The sequence below is a fragment of the Saimiri boliviensis genome, chromosome 13 (assembly GCF_048565385.1).
Source record: "Saimiri boliviensis isolate mSaiBol1 chromosome 13, mSaiBol1.pri, whole genome shotgun sequence".
NCBI classification, from domain to species: domain Eukaryota; kingdom Metazoa; phylum Chordata; class Mammalia; order Primates; family Cebidae; genus Saimiri; species Saimiri boliviensis.
Window position 1 is genome coordinate 102765515 of NC_133461.1, and position 15830 is coordinate 102781344.

The 15830-nt window shown below is 40.7% G+C and overlaps 1 protein-coding gene and 1 pseudogene across 2 annotated transcripts in view; both read right to left on the reverse strand.

The window, feature by feature from the left end:
* CCDC25 (coiled-coil domain containing 25) overlaps positions 1–15830 on the reverse strand; it is a 34119-nt gene that overhangs the window by 3775 nt on the left and 14514 nt on the right. Inside the window, exons 5-8 of one of the 2 annotated variants that reach the window (XM_003937208.4) lie at positions 12947–13022; positions 8910–9013; positions 8495–8697; positions 747–792 (exon numbers count right to left, since the gene is read on the reverse strand). In XM_003937208.4, the coding sequence (XP_003937257.1) occupies positions 747–792; positions 8495–8697; positions 8910–9013; positions 12947–13022 (429 nt within the window). Of the gene's footprint in view, positions 1–746; positions 793–8494; positions 8698–8909; positions 9014–12946; positions 13023–15830 lie in introns of those variants that run through there. The other variant, XM_074384097.1, reaches the window with a different exon arrangement.
* Positions 15693–15778, reverse strand: LOC120360663 (small nucleolar RNA U13; annotated as a pseudogene).

The following is a 15830-nucleotide window of genomic DNA, read 5'->3' on the forward strand; positions in this document are numbered from 1 at the left end:
TCCCCCACAGCTTCTGAGGGGTGACTATATTTTTAAACTATACTATGAAACATGCAAAATCCCAAATATATCTGCCCAGTTTCCATTTTCTGCAGACTATTCAATAGCAGCTAAATTGTGCTATCTCTAGACAACTCAAATTTTAGGAAGAACAGTCCTCAAGGACGGTGATTCTCTGACATAATTCCAATCAAATAGTTAGCTGTGATGTTAAGAAGATCCTTTCAGTACTGTGTTACAGGTCACCATCTGTTTATATCTCAGGTCCTAAGGAACATGAAAACAACCAGTTTTGTCACTTAGGCTTCACTTAGTCACGTAAGATCTTAGGGTAAGTACTTTTACTTTAAGTGAAGGTGATAATTTTGTTCTCAATTATACTATGGACTCTACAGCCACACTGATATAGAAAACTAATAAATAAAGGCACTTTTGCATGCCTGCAATCAGAAAAGAGGAGAAATAAAGAATAAAGTCCTATAAATATAAAATCAATGGACTGTACTCCACAGTACACAGGCTCTGACTATCTCTTTCCCTGAGATGGCCTACTTAAACACACATGAGAACATCCACAGGGAAGGAGGCACAATGCCTAACAGAAACCAGCCTGAGTGGTGTCCTGGTTACCAAATCACGGTCACCTATTTGCAACATGTAAAGCAATAATGGCCAGTAACACAATTATAAAAAACCCTTAATGAATTATTTCAAGGCAAACTTTTATGCACACCCCTTGAACATACCTGATTTGAAGACATATTTTCTACTTTCATTAGTGATGAATAGCTCCTAGAAGGGAAAAAAAACACACAGACATTTAAATTATGGTGATCCAGCCAACAAGTATTTGATGAACATTTCCTGTGTATCCAGCACTGCTCATGGGCTTTAGAAGAAACACAAGAGCTACTAGATATAATCTCTGCACTCAAGGAGATTGTAACATTCAAAGGATAAATATTTATAAACAATCAGAAAGATATGCACAGCACTTTACAGTTTACAAAGTGCTTTCTCCTGCTTCTTTCACGTGATCACCTCCACAATAACTTGGCAAGGCAGGTGGCATTATTACTACTTTTCAGATGGGGAAATTAACCTACAACCAAGATATGATATGATTCACAGATGAGGTATACAGCTCAGACTGTAAATGCTACAGGAATTCAAAGGAGCAAACACATCAGTGTAGGCAGGAACTGTCAGGGCACCCTTCACAGACAAGGCAGAACCAGACCAAGCCAGTCAAGTGGGCAGGATGAATGAGGGGGCATTTCAGATTCAGAGAGTGGGATGAGCAAAGAGACAGAGATGGTATCTATAATGACTTGCTGAAGATCTAGCTAACTCAGGTAGGTTCTCAAAGTGAAGTAGTGGGGAATCAGGCTGGATGTGGGGCCCAATTATGTTGTCCTAATTGCACAACCGAACACAGTGTGTTCAACAAGAAGCCAGAATACACAATGAGTAAAGCCATAATAAGGTTCAATGGGTATTTATTAAATATCCATGATGCCTAAGACCCTGTGCTAAGCCTGGGTGAAGGATCAGATGAGAAGAAAACAGAAAATGATGACTAACACAAAGCCTGGACCCACAGAACTTACCAGAAGGGGAAATAAGATGTATTCATCAATAACTACAGGGAAAAATACTATTAAAAAATATACAAAGAGACAAAGAAAAGTGAGGCTGCATAATACCAGTGTTTTGAAAAGAGTAACGTGTAGCAAACAGAGTAGAGAGAGAGCGAGGCAGTCAAGGCAAGAAGGTCCATTCACAATAACAGTATTTACCATTTACTAGGTGTCCTTTATTTGCTAAGAACTGTAGAAAGTGCTTTCTACATAAATTACTGCTAATCCCTACAATCACCTAATAGGTCAAGGAGCATTTTAAGACCATTGTAGAAAATAGAAAGCAGAGTCAGGGTGGTTAAGTAAATTGTCCAAGGTCTTAGAGATAAGAAGAGATGCCAGGTTTTGAAGGAGGTCTGACTCCTAAGCTCACACTCTTATCAGGCCACAGCTTACTGCAGTACCCCAATCTGAGAGCATGAATCTCTGGAGTTAACAGCTGTAATGGTAAGAAGGAATAAAACAGAGGAGAAACAACAATGACATCAACGTTTGTAGCTTCAGTGATTTGAAAAAAAATAGGAGAAATGAAAAAATGTTGCAAAGAAGATGCGCCTGGTTTGAGACATTCTGCATCTGAAGTCATCGTGAGACACCCAAGTAAATATGAACTGTAGAAACTGAAACCTGAAGACCAGTGGGCAGGAGAAATGCCACAGTCAAAGATAATGAGTTGGGAAACACCCAAAGGAAGAGACCAGCTGAAGCTTTTAAGAGTAAGCGGTATCTACAAGGAATTAAAAACACAAAAAATAAAAAACAGACAAGATGAACAGGTTGCATGAGCAGGGAGAAAGACATGTTGTGAAACACAAGTGGTTAGAGCACAGAATGCCAATTCTCACGGCATCTGAAAATCACCTGTGAAGAATTTAATGGATCCATAGGCCCAGTTGTAGGGATCTGTCTTCCCAGACTGAAGAGCCACTGGGTCAGAATTCCCATCCGTGTGACAGTGATGCACAAATTTACCTTTCTTGTGCCAGGCGCAGTGGCTCACACCTGTAATCCCAGCATTTTGGGAGGCCAAGGCAGGTGGAACGCTTGAGGTCAGGAGTTTGAGGCCAGCCAGGCCAACATGGTGAAACCCTGTCTCTACTAAACATGCAAAAATTAGCCAGGCTTGGTGGTGCATGCCTGTACTTTCAGCTACCTGGGAGGCTAAGGCAAGAGAATCGCTTGAACCCGGGAGGTGGAGGTTGCAGTGCACTGAAATCATGCCACTGCACTCCAGCCTGGGTGACAAAGCGAGACAGTCACAAAGCAAAAAAAAAAAAAAAAAAACCAAAGAAACAAAAAAACCACAAATTTACCTTTCTTTAGTTTCCTGTGCGCTACATTTCCATTAGTCCGACTAACTCCCTGACATGTTTTTGAGATCTCAAGGGTATTTTCAGGCTCTTAGGGTCATCTCCAGCTCATGGTCTTCCCTACTAAACCAGTTTGGTTCTTTTCCAGTATTCCCCAGCTCAAAGAATGGCATCACTGTCCATTCCATTTCCACTGGAAACCTTGAAGTCATTCTTAGCCCCCTTTCCCCTGCCCTTCACCTCAATCCAAACTATCACCCGATCCTAACATTTTACATAAAATTCTCTCATGGATCCTCTTCTCTCCATCCCAAGTCACCACCATAGTCTAAGCTACCATCATCTGTGATGTGGAATGCTCTTAACTGACCTAGCCACATGCAGTCTGGTTCCCTTATGAGGTCAGCAAAGTGACCTTCCCAAAACACAAGCTTCATTGTATTAACCCTTGATTAAGACCTTCTGATGGCTTCACTGTACTCTTAGGATGAGGGCAAACATGGCCAGCAAGGGTCCACATAGACTGGCCCCTTGATCCAAGTGCCCTCTCACCCCTGCTGCTCCAGACACTTGCAACCTTAGTCCTGCATTTTGCCTTGCTGGACCCATACAAGGTCTCTGCATACATAGTTCCCTCTGCTTAGAGCACTGCTTCCAACTCTTTAGCTATCAGAGTTTTGATCTTGGCTTCAAGACTACCATATCAGGGGCCAAGTGTTGTAGCTCATGACTTTATCCCAGCACTTGGGGAGGCTGAGGCAGGAGGATCACTTGAGCTCAGGAGTTTGAGACCAGCCTGAGCAACATAGCAAGACCCCATCTCTACAAAAAAATAAAGATATTAGCTGGGCATGGTAGTGTGAGCCTGTAGTCCCAGCTACTCGGGAGGCTGAGGTGGGAGGATCGCTTGAGCCCAGGAGTCGGAGGCTGCAGTGAGCTATGATGGCACCCCAGCACTCCAGCCTGGGATATGTTTGGCATGTGTTTAACAGAAACAGACATAGCAGTTGTTTTTGGTTTTCTGAATCCATGGAGATTATTTAAAAAATGCAAGTGATTAGTGACAGCTTAGAAAGGGGGACTAATTAAACTTTTGAAGCAAAAATTTTATTCAGTGAGATTGAGAATTATTTCCCCTCAGTTAATATGAATATTTTGTATGTTGAGGACACTATGGAAGAAAGCCCAGAAGATATAAAAACTATGATTTGGTTTTTAAGTTTTGTTTGGATACTTGCAATTTCTGAAACCCATAAAGTCACACTAATGCCCTACATTTTAGTAGCATACAGTTTCATATGAATTATGACATCTATAAGTTACTTGATTTATATTGAATATAAATTACTTTAAAATTGAAACAAAAAAGGAAAGCTAATACCAGGGAAGCTAATCTCACTAGCTTCATGATGTATGACTAGTCATTCACCGCATAGACAAAGGACTCTGTCCCCTCTAAGGGGAGGCAAAGATCCATGAGTGCTTCCCAGACAGGAGCTCAGAGGTAAGACAAGGAGGCACAGCACACACAGCGTTAATTATAGTAGAAGGCAGTGGCAGTGTGTATAAGATAAACAAAAAAAGGTACAAAGAAGTCAGTTCTTCATGAGACTGTCATCCATTTGATTAGTTAATGGTCTCACTATTTCCTCCTAACTGACCCAGACACACCCACTCTGGTTCCTTTAACAATCAGATCAGCAAAGTGACTTCATTCAACCTGTAAGTCTACTTTTTCCCAATTTTCCACAAAATATATAAAGGCTCTTTATCACTTACGACATGAATCCTGGACAGAAGGAAACCTTTTAAGTCACTCTACAGTATTCCTAATTTTTCATTCTTTCACTTGCATATGTGTGCCCTCAACCCCGGCCTTGCCAGTCTGTTCATTCCTTGCTTCAAAGGAAGCACGTTGTAGACTCTCGGCTTCAGAATTAGACTTCAGTTTGGATTCCTGCTTTGTCAGTTATGAGCTAAAATCTATCCACATTATCCTCCACACTGAAGTAATCTTTGCCTGAAAATCAAGTTCATGTCAATATTCAAACTGAAGATGCATTTAGCCGTGACTTACCATTTCACCTGTGTCTTGTACGTCTCTCATTTCAGTTACCTGAGCTTTGAGTTCTAATTCTGATCTCCCAGTCTCTGTCATAACTTTTTATTTTATGAGACAGGATCTAGCTCTGTCACTCAGGTTGGCATGCAGTGAGCTCACTGCAGCCCGGGCCAACCAGGCTCAAGCAATCCTCCCACCTCAGCCTCTAGAGTAGCTGGGGCTATAGGCTTGCACCACCATGCCTGGCTAATTACTTATTTTTTATAGAAACAGAGTCTAATTTTGTTGCCCAGGCTGATCTCAAACTCCTGGGCTCACATAATCCTCCTGCCTCAGCCTCCCAAAGTGCTGGAATTATAGGCATGAACCACTTTGCCCAGCCCCATCTCAACTTTTAAACAGCCCTCTCAGGCAGCCATAGTCCTTACTCTTTGTTTTGACTGCCTCAACCTCTCATCTGTTACTCACCCATTCACTATTAATGATGTTTCCCTGACTACTGCTTATTTCTTCTGGTTTCGACATCTACATGGGTTGACTTAATTTTGATGTAATAAATATTTGGTATGGTAATACAAAGAGCCAAATAAAAAATGCAAAATTAAAATAAGTCAGGTAATAGGCATAGATTTCTACATCTTGGGTGGAAGATTCAAAGACAGAAATGGAAGTGATGCTAGCACTGCAAAATGTATAAAAACTGATTACAAAACAAGTCAGAAGCTTAGAGCCTATTGCTGAAGTTTCACAAAAGCTGCAGAACACAGCAGGCAAACAGTAGCTCTGGATGTGCCACGCAAATCTTTGCAACGTCACCAAGTCCGGTTCCCAGCACTGCAGCCCTGTGCCACGATCTTCTATCCTCCACAGCATGTGACAGAAAGTTGTCTGTGTGGCACATGGTTAATGGAAATAAGCACAGCAATTGTTTTTGGTTTTCTGAGATCCGTGGAGATTATTAAAAAATACATATGACTAGTGACAACTTAGAAAGTAGGACTGATGAGATAAACTTTTGAAGCAAAAATCTTATTCAATAAGATTGAGTTTTCCCTTCAGTTAATAGGAGTATTTTATATGTTGGTGACACTATAGAAAAATGCCCAGAAGATACAAAAAGTGTGTTTTGGTTGACACATTTTGTTTAAAGGCTTGCAATGTTTGAAATTCATAAAATCATAGTAATGTCCTAAATTTTAGTAGCGTGCAGTTTAATTGGAATTATGACATCTATAAATTACTTGACTGATTTATATTGAATAAAATTTACTTTAAAATTGAATAAAGTGAATAAAGGGCAGAAGAATAGAGTAAGTAATGTGTGTAGGTTTGAGAATCAGACTGAGACTAAGTAGTTACGTGGGCTTGTGGCAAATTTCTGACTGCTTCTCAGGCTCAGTTTCCTCTTCTATAGGACGCAGATAAAAACCTGCCTTGGCTATTGCTGGAATTAAATGAGAGAAGGAAGTAAAGCACTTTGCAGTGCAGTGTTTGGCAGCTGGAAAATGTTCAGAAGGGTAGGCGATTCTTCCTTATTAAATGTTATAAGTAAATTCGGTGATCTTACATTCCTATTATGATGTTCCATCATGTTCTTAAACAAAATTATGTTGGATCTGTAAAGGCTACTAAAAGGCATGTTTTCAATTTCCCCCCACTCCAAACTCAAAAAGAATTAACTGCTCTAAATCTTGCATCACCCAGAATGCCATAAACTTTACCACACTGATGGAGTTAATACTGTTTCTTTCACTTGAAACACAAATCAGACTCACACTTGTAGGCCGTATCAGATATTTAAACATATATGTTAGTTGGCCTCATGTTAGCAGATTACAACTCGGCGTAACATTTCTGAAGTTCTCCATTTGAACACTGTATTTTAAATGAGGCTACTAAGCCTGTTTTAGCAGAACCCCAACCAGAAACACATACATGTGAATAATGAATAACAGTACATGATCATTACACCTGCATTTTGACCCAGTAGTCTTTCTAAGAATCCAGGGCATTCCCAGAAAACTGGGTAGGACATGTCTAAGCAACTTGTTTCTGATTCTACACCATTTCCAAAGGCAATCTATGTTATCAGTAACCCTTTTTTCTTTTCGGTATATGTACTGCAAATGAAAAATCATGGAAAAATGTAGGAGTTCTGTGATGAAAATTTGCAGGATTGATTTGCTTTAATTAGAACAACTAGGGGCTCTTCGGGTACAACGCGATATGGGAGAACGTCTGCATTCAGTCTCTAGAACCTATAAATATGTTACATGGCAAAGTAGACTTTGCAGATGTCATTAGTTGAGGACCTTAAGATGGAAAAATTATCATGAATTACCTGGATGAGCCAAATCTAATCACACTGTTCCTTAGAAGCAGAGAAGGCAGTGATCAGAGAGGGAGCTGTGACTATGGAGAGCTTTGGAGGAGGAGCCAAGAAATGTGGGTGCTTCTCAAAGCTGAAAGGAAAGATTCTCCCCTCGTACATCCAGACACTTTGATTTTAGCCTAGTGAGAACCTTGCTGGACAATCTTCAGAAGCAGAAGACAACAAATCTGTGTTGTTTTATGCTACTAAATTTGTGGCAATTTGTTTCAATGGAAATAGAAAACCAACATAATCATTATTCTCATGTCCTTCTTCACTAGAATTTCAGGAGCCGAATTGTATTTGAACTATTTAGCTGTTTAAAAATGTAGTGCTTTAAAGCAGGCCTCGCTATATTACTTTAGACTTTCAAAATGTAGAAAGTGTTAAAAATAGCTTTGAGGCCAGGCGCAGTGGCTCACATCTGTAATCCCAGCACTTTAGGAGGCCAGGGCAGGTGGATCACCTGAGATCAGGAGTTTGAGACCAGGCTGGCCAACATAATGAAACCCTGTCTCTACTAAGAATATAAAAAATTAGCCTGGCATGGTGGCAAACACTTGTAATCTCAGCTACTTGGGAGGCTGAGGCAGGAGAATTGTTTGAACTGGGAGGCGGAGGTTGCAGTGAGCCAAGATCATGCCATTACACTACAGCCTGGGTGGCAGAGCGAGACTCTGTCTCAAAAAAACAATAACAAAAACAAAACAAACAAACAAAAACAGCTTTGAGAGTTACTAGCATTAGTTTTTAGAGCCAACACAACTTTATTTAAATAGTACAGCTAGTCAATTGTAAACACCTCCCATGGCATCTTTTCCTTTCGAGGAGAAAATTACAAAGCAAACCAAGCTAAAGATAACTTAACGAAGGTTTACAAATAAAATTAGTTATTTTATTTCATCCACTTTCATATCCTGCCCCCATAAACGAGCAATTCTTTTAACCAACACATTAATATAAATGCCTTTTTTTTTAAACCAGTTTAAGATTCTGAGCTAGTTATATGTCCCTCCTTCCACCACTACATCATTCTTAATGGCTGATACATGATTAAAATCATCAGGGAATCATCTTTGAAGTCAAGCTCAATACCACAGCTCCGACATACCTAAGTTCATCCATTTCCCTCTTTTTCTTCATTTCTTCTTTTTCTCTCCTTTTCATTTCCTGAATCTGGGCTTTTTTCTCGTTCCTCTCTTCACGATCTCTGCATTCTTTCTCTGCTGCTAGGTCTGGGAACCGCTCCACTTTGGTCTTTTCTAATCGGTTCAGGATCTCATTGACTTTCTTTTCCACTGTTACAATTTTTACCTTTAAAGGAGATAGGAGAAAAAAATATTGCATCTTTTTGGTTTTTTCTCCCAGAGGGGTAAGGCTTTCCAGGAGTTTAGCAACCCAGTTTAATTCCCTTTAGAAAACATACGTCATGCTCAGCCCTCAACAACAATGGTGTCAGACGGAAAAGACAGGTTACTCCATTCAGTATCAGGGCTCCACCTCCTTCAGTGGTACAAAACACTTACATCCTTCTGCCTGTGAAAGCCTATCTGCCCCACATCCATGTCAGCTGTTTTCTTCAGGTTAGACCACGGCGTATATACCACATTAACGTTGTTCATCTTGCAGCCTGCCAAGAGAGACTGTCTTCAACATGCAGGCAGGATGAGACTGAGCAATGTGTTCCCTTACCCACTGGCAAACCGCCATCAGCCGACAAGGGAAACGGCTTAACATGAACAGGCCACCCGTTGTTTTAAACCACCAACACCTTTTCAAAAACCACCCACAAAAGGCAAATGGTAAAGCTGACAAAATTCAAACAGAAGTATTACTATGGCAAGCAGCGGTCCATAGATTAGCTTCGGGGACTTCTCAGGACTCTCTTAAATTGGATGCAAAATTATCATTGTGGTTATTTCCTCAGATTCTGAAAGGAGTCCTTGACTCTAAAGGTTAAGCAGTAATGGAAAGCCATGGCCTGGGACTCATGACCCCGGACTCTATTTGGGCACTACCATGAGCTAGCTGAGCCTCCGTAAGAAAGTCCACATGGCTCTCGAAATCTGATAAGAAATACCAGTAAGTTGGACTAGTTAATAGAGTTTTGCTTATTGTTCCTTTCAGCAGTGGAACCCTTTTACCAAATAAAACAGACGCCACCAAAGCAGAGGCACTCTGGGTGGAAGGGGTGCCAGGTACCCCCTTCACTCCTCCTGCCCTTTGCACTGCCTCCTCCACCATGCATGCCCTATACCTGCAATACCCTCCCTGGCCGCTCTGGAAATTGCAGTTTAATCACTGGTCTCATGCTCTCTCTGGTCCTTCCAAATTAGACGGTGACCAATTTCGAAGCTTATTATATCCCCATGTACACTGGAAAAAGCTAGAAGACCACTTTATCCAAGTGGTCAAGGTTAATGCCACCAAAAAATGGCGTAAAATGACACCATGTGCTGCCTGACTGTCATGTGCAAAACTTCAGTTTATGTAATATCCTGCCCCAAAGTGTGTAATGGGATTCTAATCCAGAGGAAGCATCAGACAAACCCAACTGTGGGTTAGTAATTCCATTACTACAACTGATCTGCACTCTTTGAAAGACAAAGTAGAATCTCTGGATTAAAGGAGACTAAAGAGACGTGGCAAGTAGATACAGCACATGGCCCTGGAGCAAAAAAAAAAAAAAAAAAAAAAAAAAAATGCTACAAAGAAACAGCAGTGGGACGAGTGGCAAAACTTCAGTATGGACTATATATCAGAACACAGTATTCTATCCGTGTTAAACTTCCTGAATCCTATCACTGTAATGTAGTTATTTAAGACCATGTCCTTGTTCTTCGGAGGAACATGTTGAAGGGTCACGATATCTACAATTTCCCTTCAGATGGTTCAGCTAAAAAAGTTAATGAGTATCCTACAGGGAAAGCAAATATGGAAAAATTTAAAAACTGATGGATCTAAGTGAATGGTATATGGTAGCTGCATTCTCCTTGCAAGTTTTCTATATGTCTGAAAGTTTTTTCAAAATAAAGTTTCTTTAGAAAATCTCCATGTGCAAGGCACTGTGGGGGATACAAACATGAACAGGCAATGAATCCTGCTCTCCACCACTCTAATGGAGTAAGGTAAGCACATAAATAACTTCGATTAAAAGGAGAACTCATCAAACACTAATGGAAAGGTACCGGAGAGTGCTAAGACAGCACAGAGAAAGTGGGGCCCCTCAAAGCTGAAGAAGGAAAAGCGTTCATCGAAGAGGCTAACAGAGCTCAGGAGTTATGGCGGAAGATGTGAGCCAAATGGGGTGACTTCAAATCCAGTTTCTACTGCACTTGAGACTTCTAAGACTTTGAACAAGTTCCTTAATTCTTTTTAAGATTCCTCCTCTATAATAAGAAAATAATGTATAACTCAACAGGGTGGATAATTTGTGAAGTACTTAGCACAGGGCCAGGCATGTAATTAACACTCCATCAATGTTAGCAATTACTACCACTACTACACCTACTATGTGGACTTTGAACCTTAGCTTGTATCTGGAATCTGATGATGGCAAGGACAAGCCTGAGGGCAGAGGGAGCAATATAAGCCAGGTGCAAGGTTGGAAAACAGCAAATAATGGCTTTGGCTATATAGCGTGAAACACATAAAGGGAGAGAAGTCTGCAGTCAAACCAGAGATGCTTAAATGCCAGCCTCAGAAGTCGAGACTGAACAGTTTAGGCTGAGGGGAGTCAAGAAAGTTTCTAAACTTTTAAAAGTTTAATCTGGAAAGATTCACTGGGTGAACTCAGAACAGGCTGACCTAAGATTCTAGGCCTATGACCCAGAACAGGGTGATTGTATTGCGACAAACAAGTTTACACCCAATACCCTTGGTTCTGAGCACTGCAGGTGGTCAACTGGGGGAAAAACTTTGTCCCTACAAATTGCCACAAGTGGAGTGTCCTCTGGAACTCTCATAGCAAAGCCCGTTTTCACCACTCCTTGGTACATCATCTTCTGCTTACTCACAAGAGCAAGACCCTTGGGCTTAGCTCCTTATTTGCTAGCTGAGCTATCATTGCAGAAGGTTGAAGAGGAGAGAAAGAGTAATCAGTGTCATGACTCTTTACTTCTCTTTGTTTTCTCCAGAACTAGTACATTATGAAGAGATTAGGAAGAAAGGGGCTGGCCAAGTATAAGACCTCCAGTGCTCTTTTAACAAAGGCATGTCTGCTAGCCAGGGGCATGGGAAGGGATAAGGACATGTGAAGGAATTTGGAACATAGAAGAAAAGAATTCCAATTCTTATTTTAGTAACTGATGATCTTAGCTGAAAATCTCAGAAAATTCTGTTCTATACACAAAATAGAATGTCCCAAAATGTATTACAATTTGTGGACTTACAGAGTTGAAAATCAGTGGCTCTGTAAAGTAAGAGTTCAACCTTCTTTGGCTAGATGCTGACTCGTCATTCAGGCGCCTAAGCGAGGGTGTGAGAAGCGGTCTGAGTGACGGGGAGAGGGGAATGCTGCGCTGCTCTTGTCCTGTAATCGCCAACCCCTGGTCCCTGTTATCAGCTGTGGGTCTGCCCCATGCGGATCTTCTACCCAAACCATGATTGCTTTCCAACCCTCTGGAGCATCCCTCCACTTCATCTCAAGCCACAGTAACCACTACCCCATCTAGCCCTGTGTTCTATACCCTAAAATCTGATCTACTGGCCCATTCTTAGCAGACCACCACCTCCTGGTTTCCCTTCTTAGACCTCACCCCTACCCTAATAATCATCCTTCTTGACCCTTCATGATGATTAGATTAAATCTTGCATAGTAGAAATAAATACCAGGTAAACACCAAGGACAGTATGCCAGGCCCCACCTAAACCACTTAGGCCAATTGTTCTCAACCCGAGTTGCACAGGAGAATAATCCAGGGAGCTTTTAAAAGCTGTGATATTCGAGGATCACCCCAGACCAACTAAATAAGATTCTCTTCGGTAGGGAGGGGAAGTAACATGATTAATTGACTTAACAATTTCACAATTTAAGAGGGAAAAAGTATGTAAGAGGAGGGGAGAAAGAAAAAGTAGAAAAGCATGATTTGGGGACTTTAATTCCAGAAGTTAGTGACAAATAATGGAAATAAAGATACAAACAGCATTAAAAAATAAAGCCACAAAACACATTATTCTTGCTTAGCTATCAAGACCACCAAATTTCCCAGTCTTTTTTTTTTTTTCCCAGTCTTTTTATAATAATACTAAGTATAGGCAAATCTAGACAACCTTATATTCAAAGTAAGGAAACAGTAAAAAGAGCTGAGGCTCAGATAGGACCATAACAACAACAGGGGTTGGGAGATCAGTTTTTAGTTCTTTGACAGGTAGCAAAATTGCCATCCACCTTAAAGAACAAAACATGGCAAAGGCAGAGAACATGTTATTCCTTTGATGTAGGCCAAAGTCAACAGCATGTTCACTAAAATGTAATCCATTTCAGACACAGAGAAAGTCAGTGCTAATTCTAAAACCACCACTAAAAAGACAGTGTTATAAAACCACCGCTAGGAAAACTGACCTTGAATGCTATTGGCCTTCACAAGGTGAGCACAGTCCATCAGCACTTCCTTTGGGATGTCTTCTATATTTTCTCCCTGAAACACAAAAATAAACCCATTGGTCCACTACCTCATTATTCATTGACACTGGAGCATCCAAAGGGTATCTGCCGCCTTATCTACTAGGCATGATTTAATTAAAAACAGAGGCTCTTCAGCTATGTTACAGAGCACTGAAAAAAAGAAGTAAATTTACCGTGTGCATTATGGGAATGTTTGTTTAAAATAAGAGAAGGCTGTAATATGAAAAAATACTGACAATAAGTAAAAAAAAAACCACCAGGAAATTTTTAAAAGACCAGAATTAATTATAATTTTGTCTGAGTAATTTTTATTCTCTTTCTTCTCATTCTAACTTCTAGAAGTTGTGTGAGAAAATGGTGCCTATTTTTGACAACTGCATGTCTTCCTAGCCGAGGTCCCTATGATCTTCCTCTCAAAACAAAATGTGTAGTTTTAGGTCTCATACATCTGGTAGGTCACCTATCTTCAGCTTTAATCATGAAAAAAGTTTTTGTTGTATTAGATCTCAACCATTCACTGTAAGGAAGAAGTTACAGAAATGACACTGATCCTTTGTCTCTATAGAGATTTCTATCAAAATCAAAGATGAGTAAGTGAGGTGATACTCCTTTTACAGGCGGGGAAACAGGCCAGTTAAGTAACTTGCTCAGAGTCACGTGGCAAGTAAGCAGCAGAACCAGAATCCAAAGCCAGCAGTCTGGCCCCAGCGTCTGAATGAACCCCTTAGTCTTACTGCATCTCCAACACTTCCTTGGTACCCACTGAGCACAACGGCTGTGCCATTTACTGCAGGAAATGAACCAGTTAAAAGTTCCTCAAGGAGCATACACTTTCAAATTGGGCACATCAGGCTGGGTTTAGGGGCTCAGGCCTATAATCACTTTGGGAAACCACGGTGGGAGGGCAGCTTGAGCCCAGGTGTTCGAGACCAGCCTGGGCAACACAGTGTGACCCCATATCTACCAAAAGTTATCAAATTGAGCTCATTTTGTGCTTCCAAAGAAAGGGAAATTGAACTTCTATTCAAACAATTAATAACTGGTGGTAATGTGAACTTGGGACTACCACCGGTATTTTCTATCTTCTGACACAGCGGACCCCCCCAAAGAAAACATTAATCTGACCCAAAATGGAACTTGGTAACACCATACCTGATTTTCTCTAAATCTAATAGTTCCAAAATGGCAAGAAATTGCCTAAAAGAATGCAGAAGTTTGCTCCTGCATAGAGTTCATAATCCTCTTTTCCTTCAACATACAGTCCTCAAAAACCAATAGTATGAGATGGGGCACAATGTCTAACCTTGCTACTAAACTAAAAAGTGAATGTTATTGCTATAATGAAGTAGCATCTTTAATTTATCAAAATGGTCAAAGGATTTTTATTTTTATTTTTAAAGTTATAAAACCGAAAAAGGCTTTGGAAAACCTATAAATAGTAGATAGCATTTTAAATAAGCACAGTATTTTAAGAGGGCAATCTGGCAAAAAAGCAGTTACCAAAATATGTACATCTTTTGACCCAGGAATTCCATTCTTAAGAATTATTCTAAGAGAATAATTAAAAACGAAATACAAAACCAGAAGGTGGCTCACAAAAAGATATTTCTTGGTGATTGATAATGCTGAAAAATTGTAAACAACCTATTTTCTGACAAGGGAGTTTCATATTAATTGCAACATATTAACTCAATGTAGCCAGTCAAAATAACAAATATGAAAATTATATAGCAATATAAAAAAGTTCATAAAACGTCACATTAAAAAGTGATCCAATCAACGAAATATCCTGGCCAACATGGTGAAACTCCCTCTCTACTAAAAAACTCAAAAATTAGCTGGGCGTGGTGGCACTTGCCTGTATTCCCAGCTACTTGGGAGGCTGAGGCAGGATAACTGCTTGAACCTGGGAGGCGGAGGTTGCAGTGAGCCGAGATTGAGCCACTGCACCCTAGCCTGGTGCCTGGAGACAGAGCAAGACTCTGTCTCAAAAAAAAAAAAAAAGTAATCCAATCAACCAGGGGATGTCAAGATGGAATGTGGACAAAAGAATTGAACTGTATTACAAACACAGGACGCCTCATCACTGAAAGGAGTGGGGGGAAAAGTAGCTTACAGCTAACTTTGAAAAATGATGTGTTTCTGTTGTTGTTTTGTTGTTCTTGAGACAGGGTCTTGCTCTGTTGCCCAGGCTGTAGTGCAGTGGTGTAATCATGGCTCACTAAAGCCTCAGTCTCCTGGGCTCAAGCAAGCCTCCTACCTCAGCCTCCCGAGTAGCTGGGACCACAGGTGGGCATCCCACAACCAGCCACTTTTTTTTTTTTTTTATAGAGACAGGGTCTCCCTATGTTGCCCAGGCTGGTCTTGAACTCCTAGGCTCAAGCATTCCTCCTGCCTGAGCCTTCCAAAGTGTTAGCATGGAAAACAATGTTTTGAGCAGAAATGGTTTAAGGCAAAAAGACAAACCTGTATCAATGGATGACAGAGCCATCCCCATGAGCTCATATTTAGCTTAATATAAATACAGATGGAGAGACACAGAAACAATTACAGCTGTGTGCATATACATGTGTTAGTATACATACATCTCTCTCCTTCTCTGTAAGCTGAGAGGGCAGAAAAGCAATGACACTCCAGTGGTAACAGGCATACCGAGAGCGCAGATCTTTTTTACATTTTTTCACGTCACACGTGACAAGGTTCAAGGGTGGCACATCTCACACATGCACATGAACAGCCAATCATCACACTCATAAACTATAAAAGGATCTGTCTAGATCTTGATTTTGAAACACCATTACCAGTGACAGGAACCAGGGTT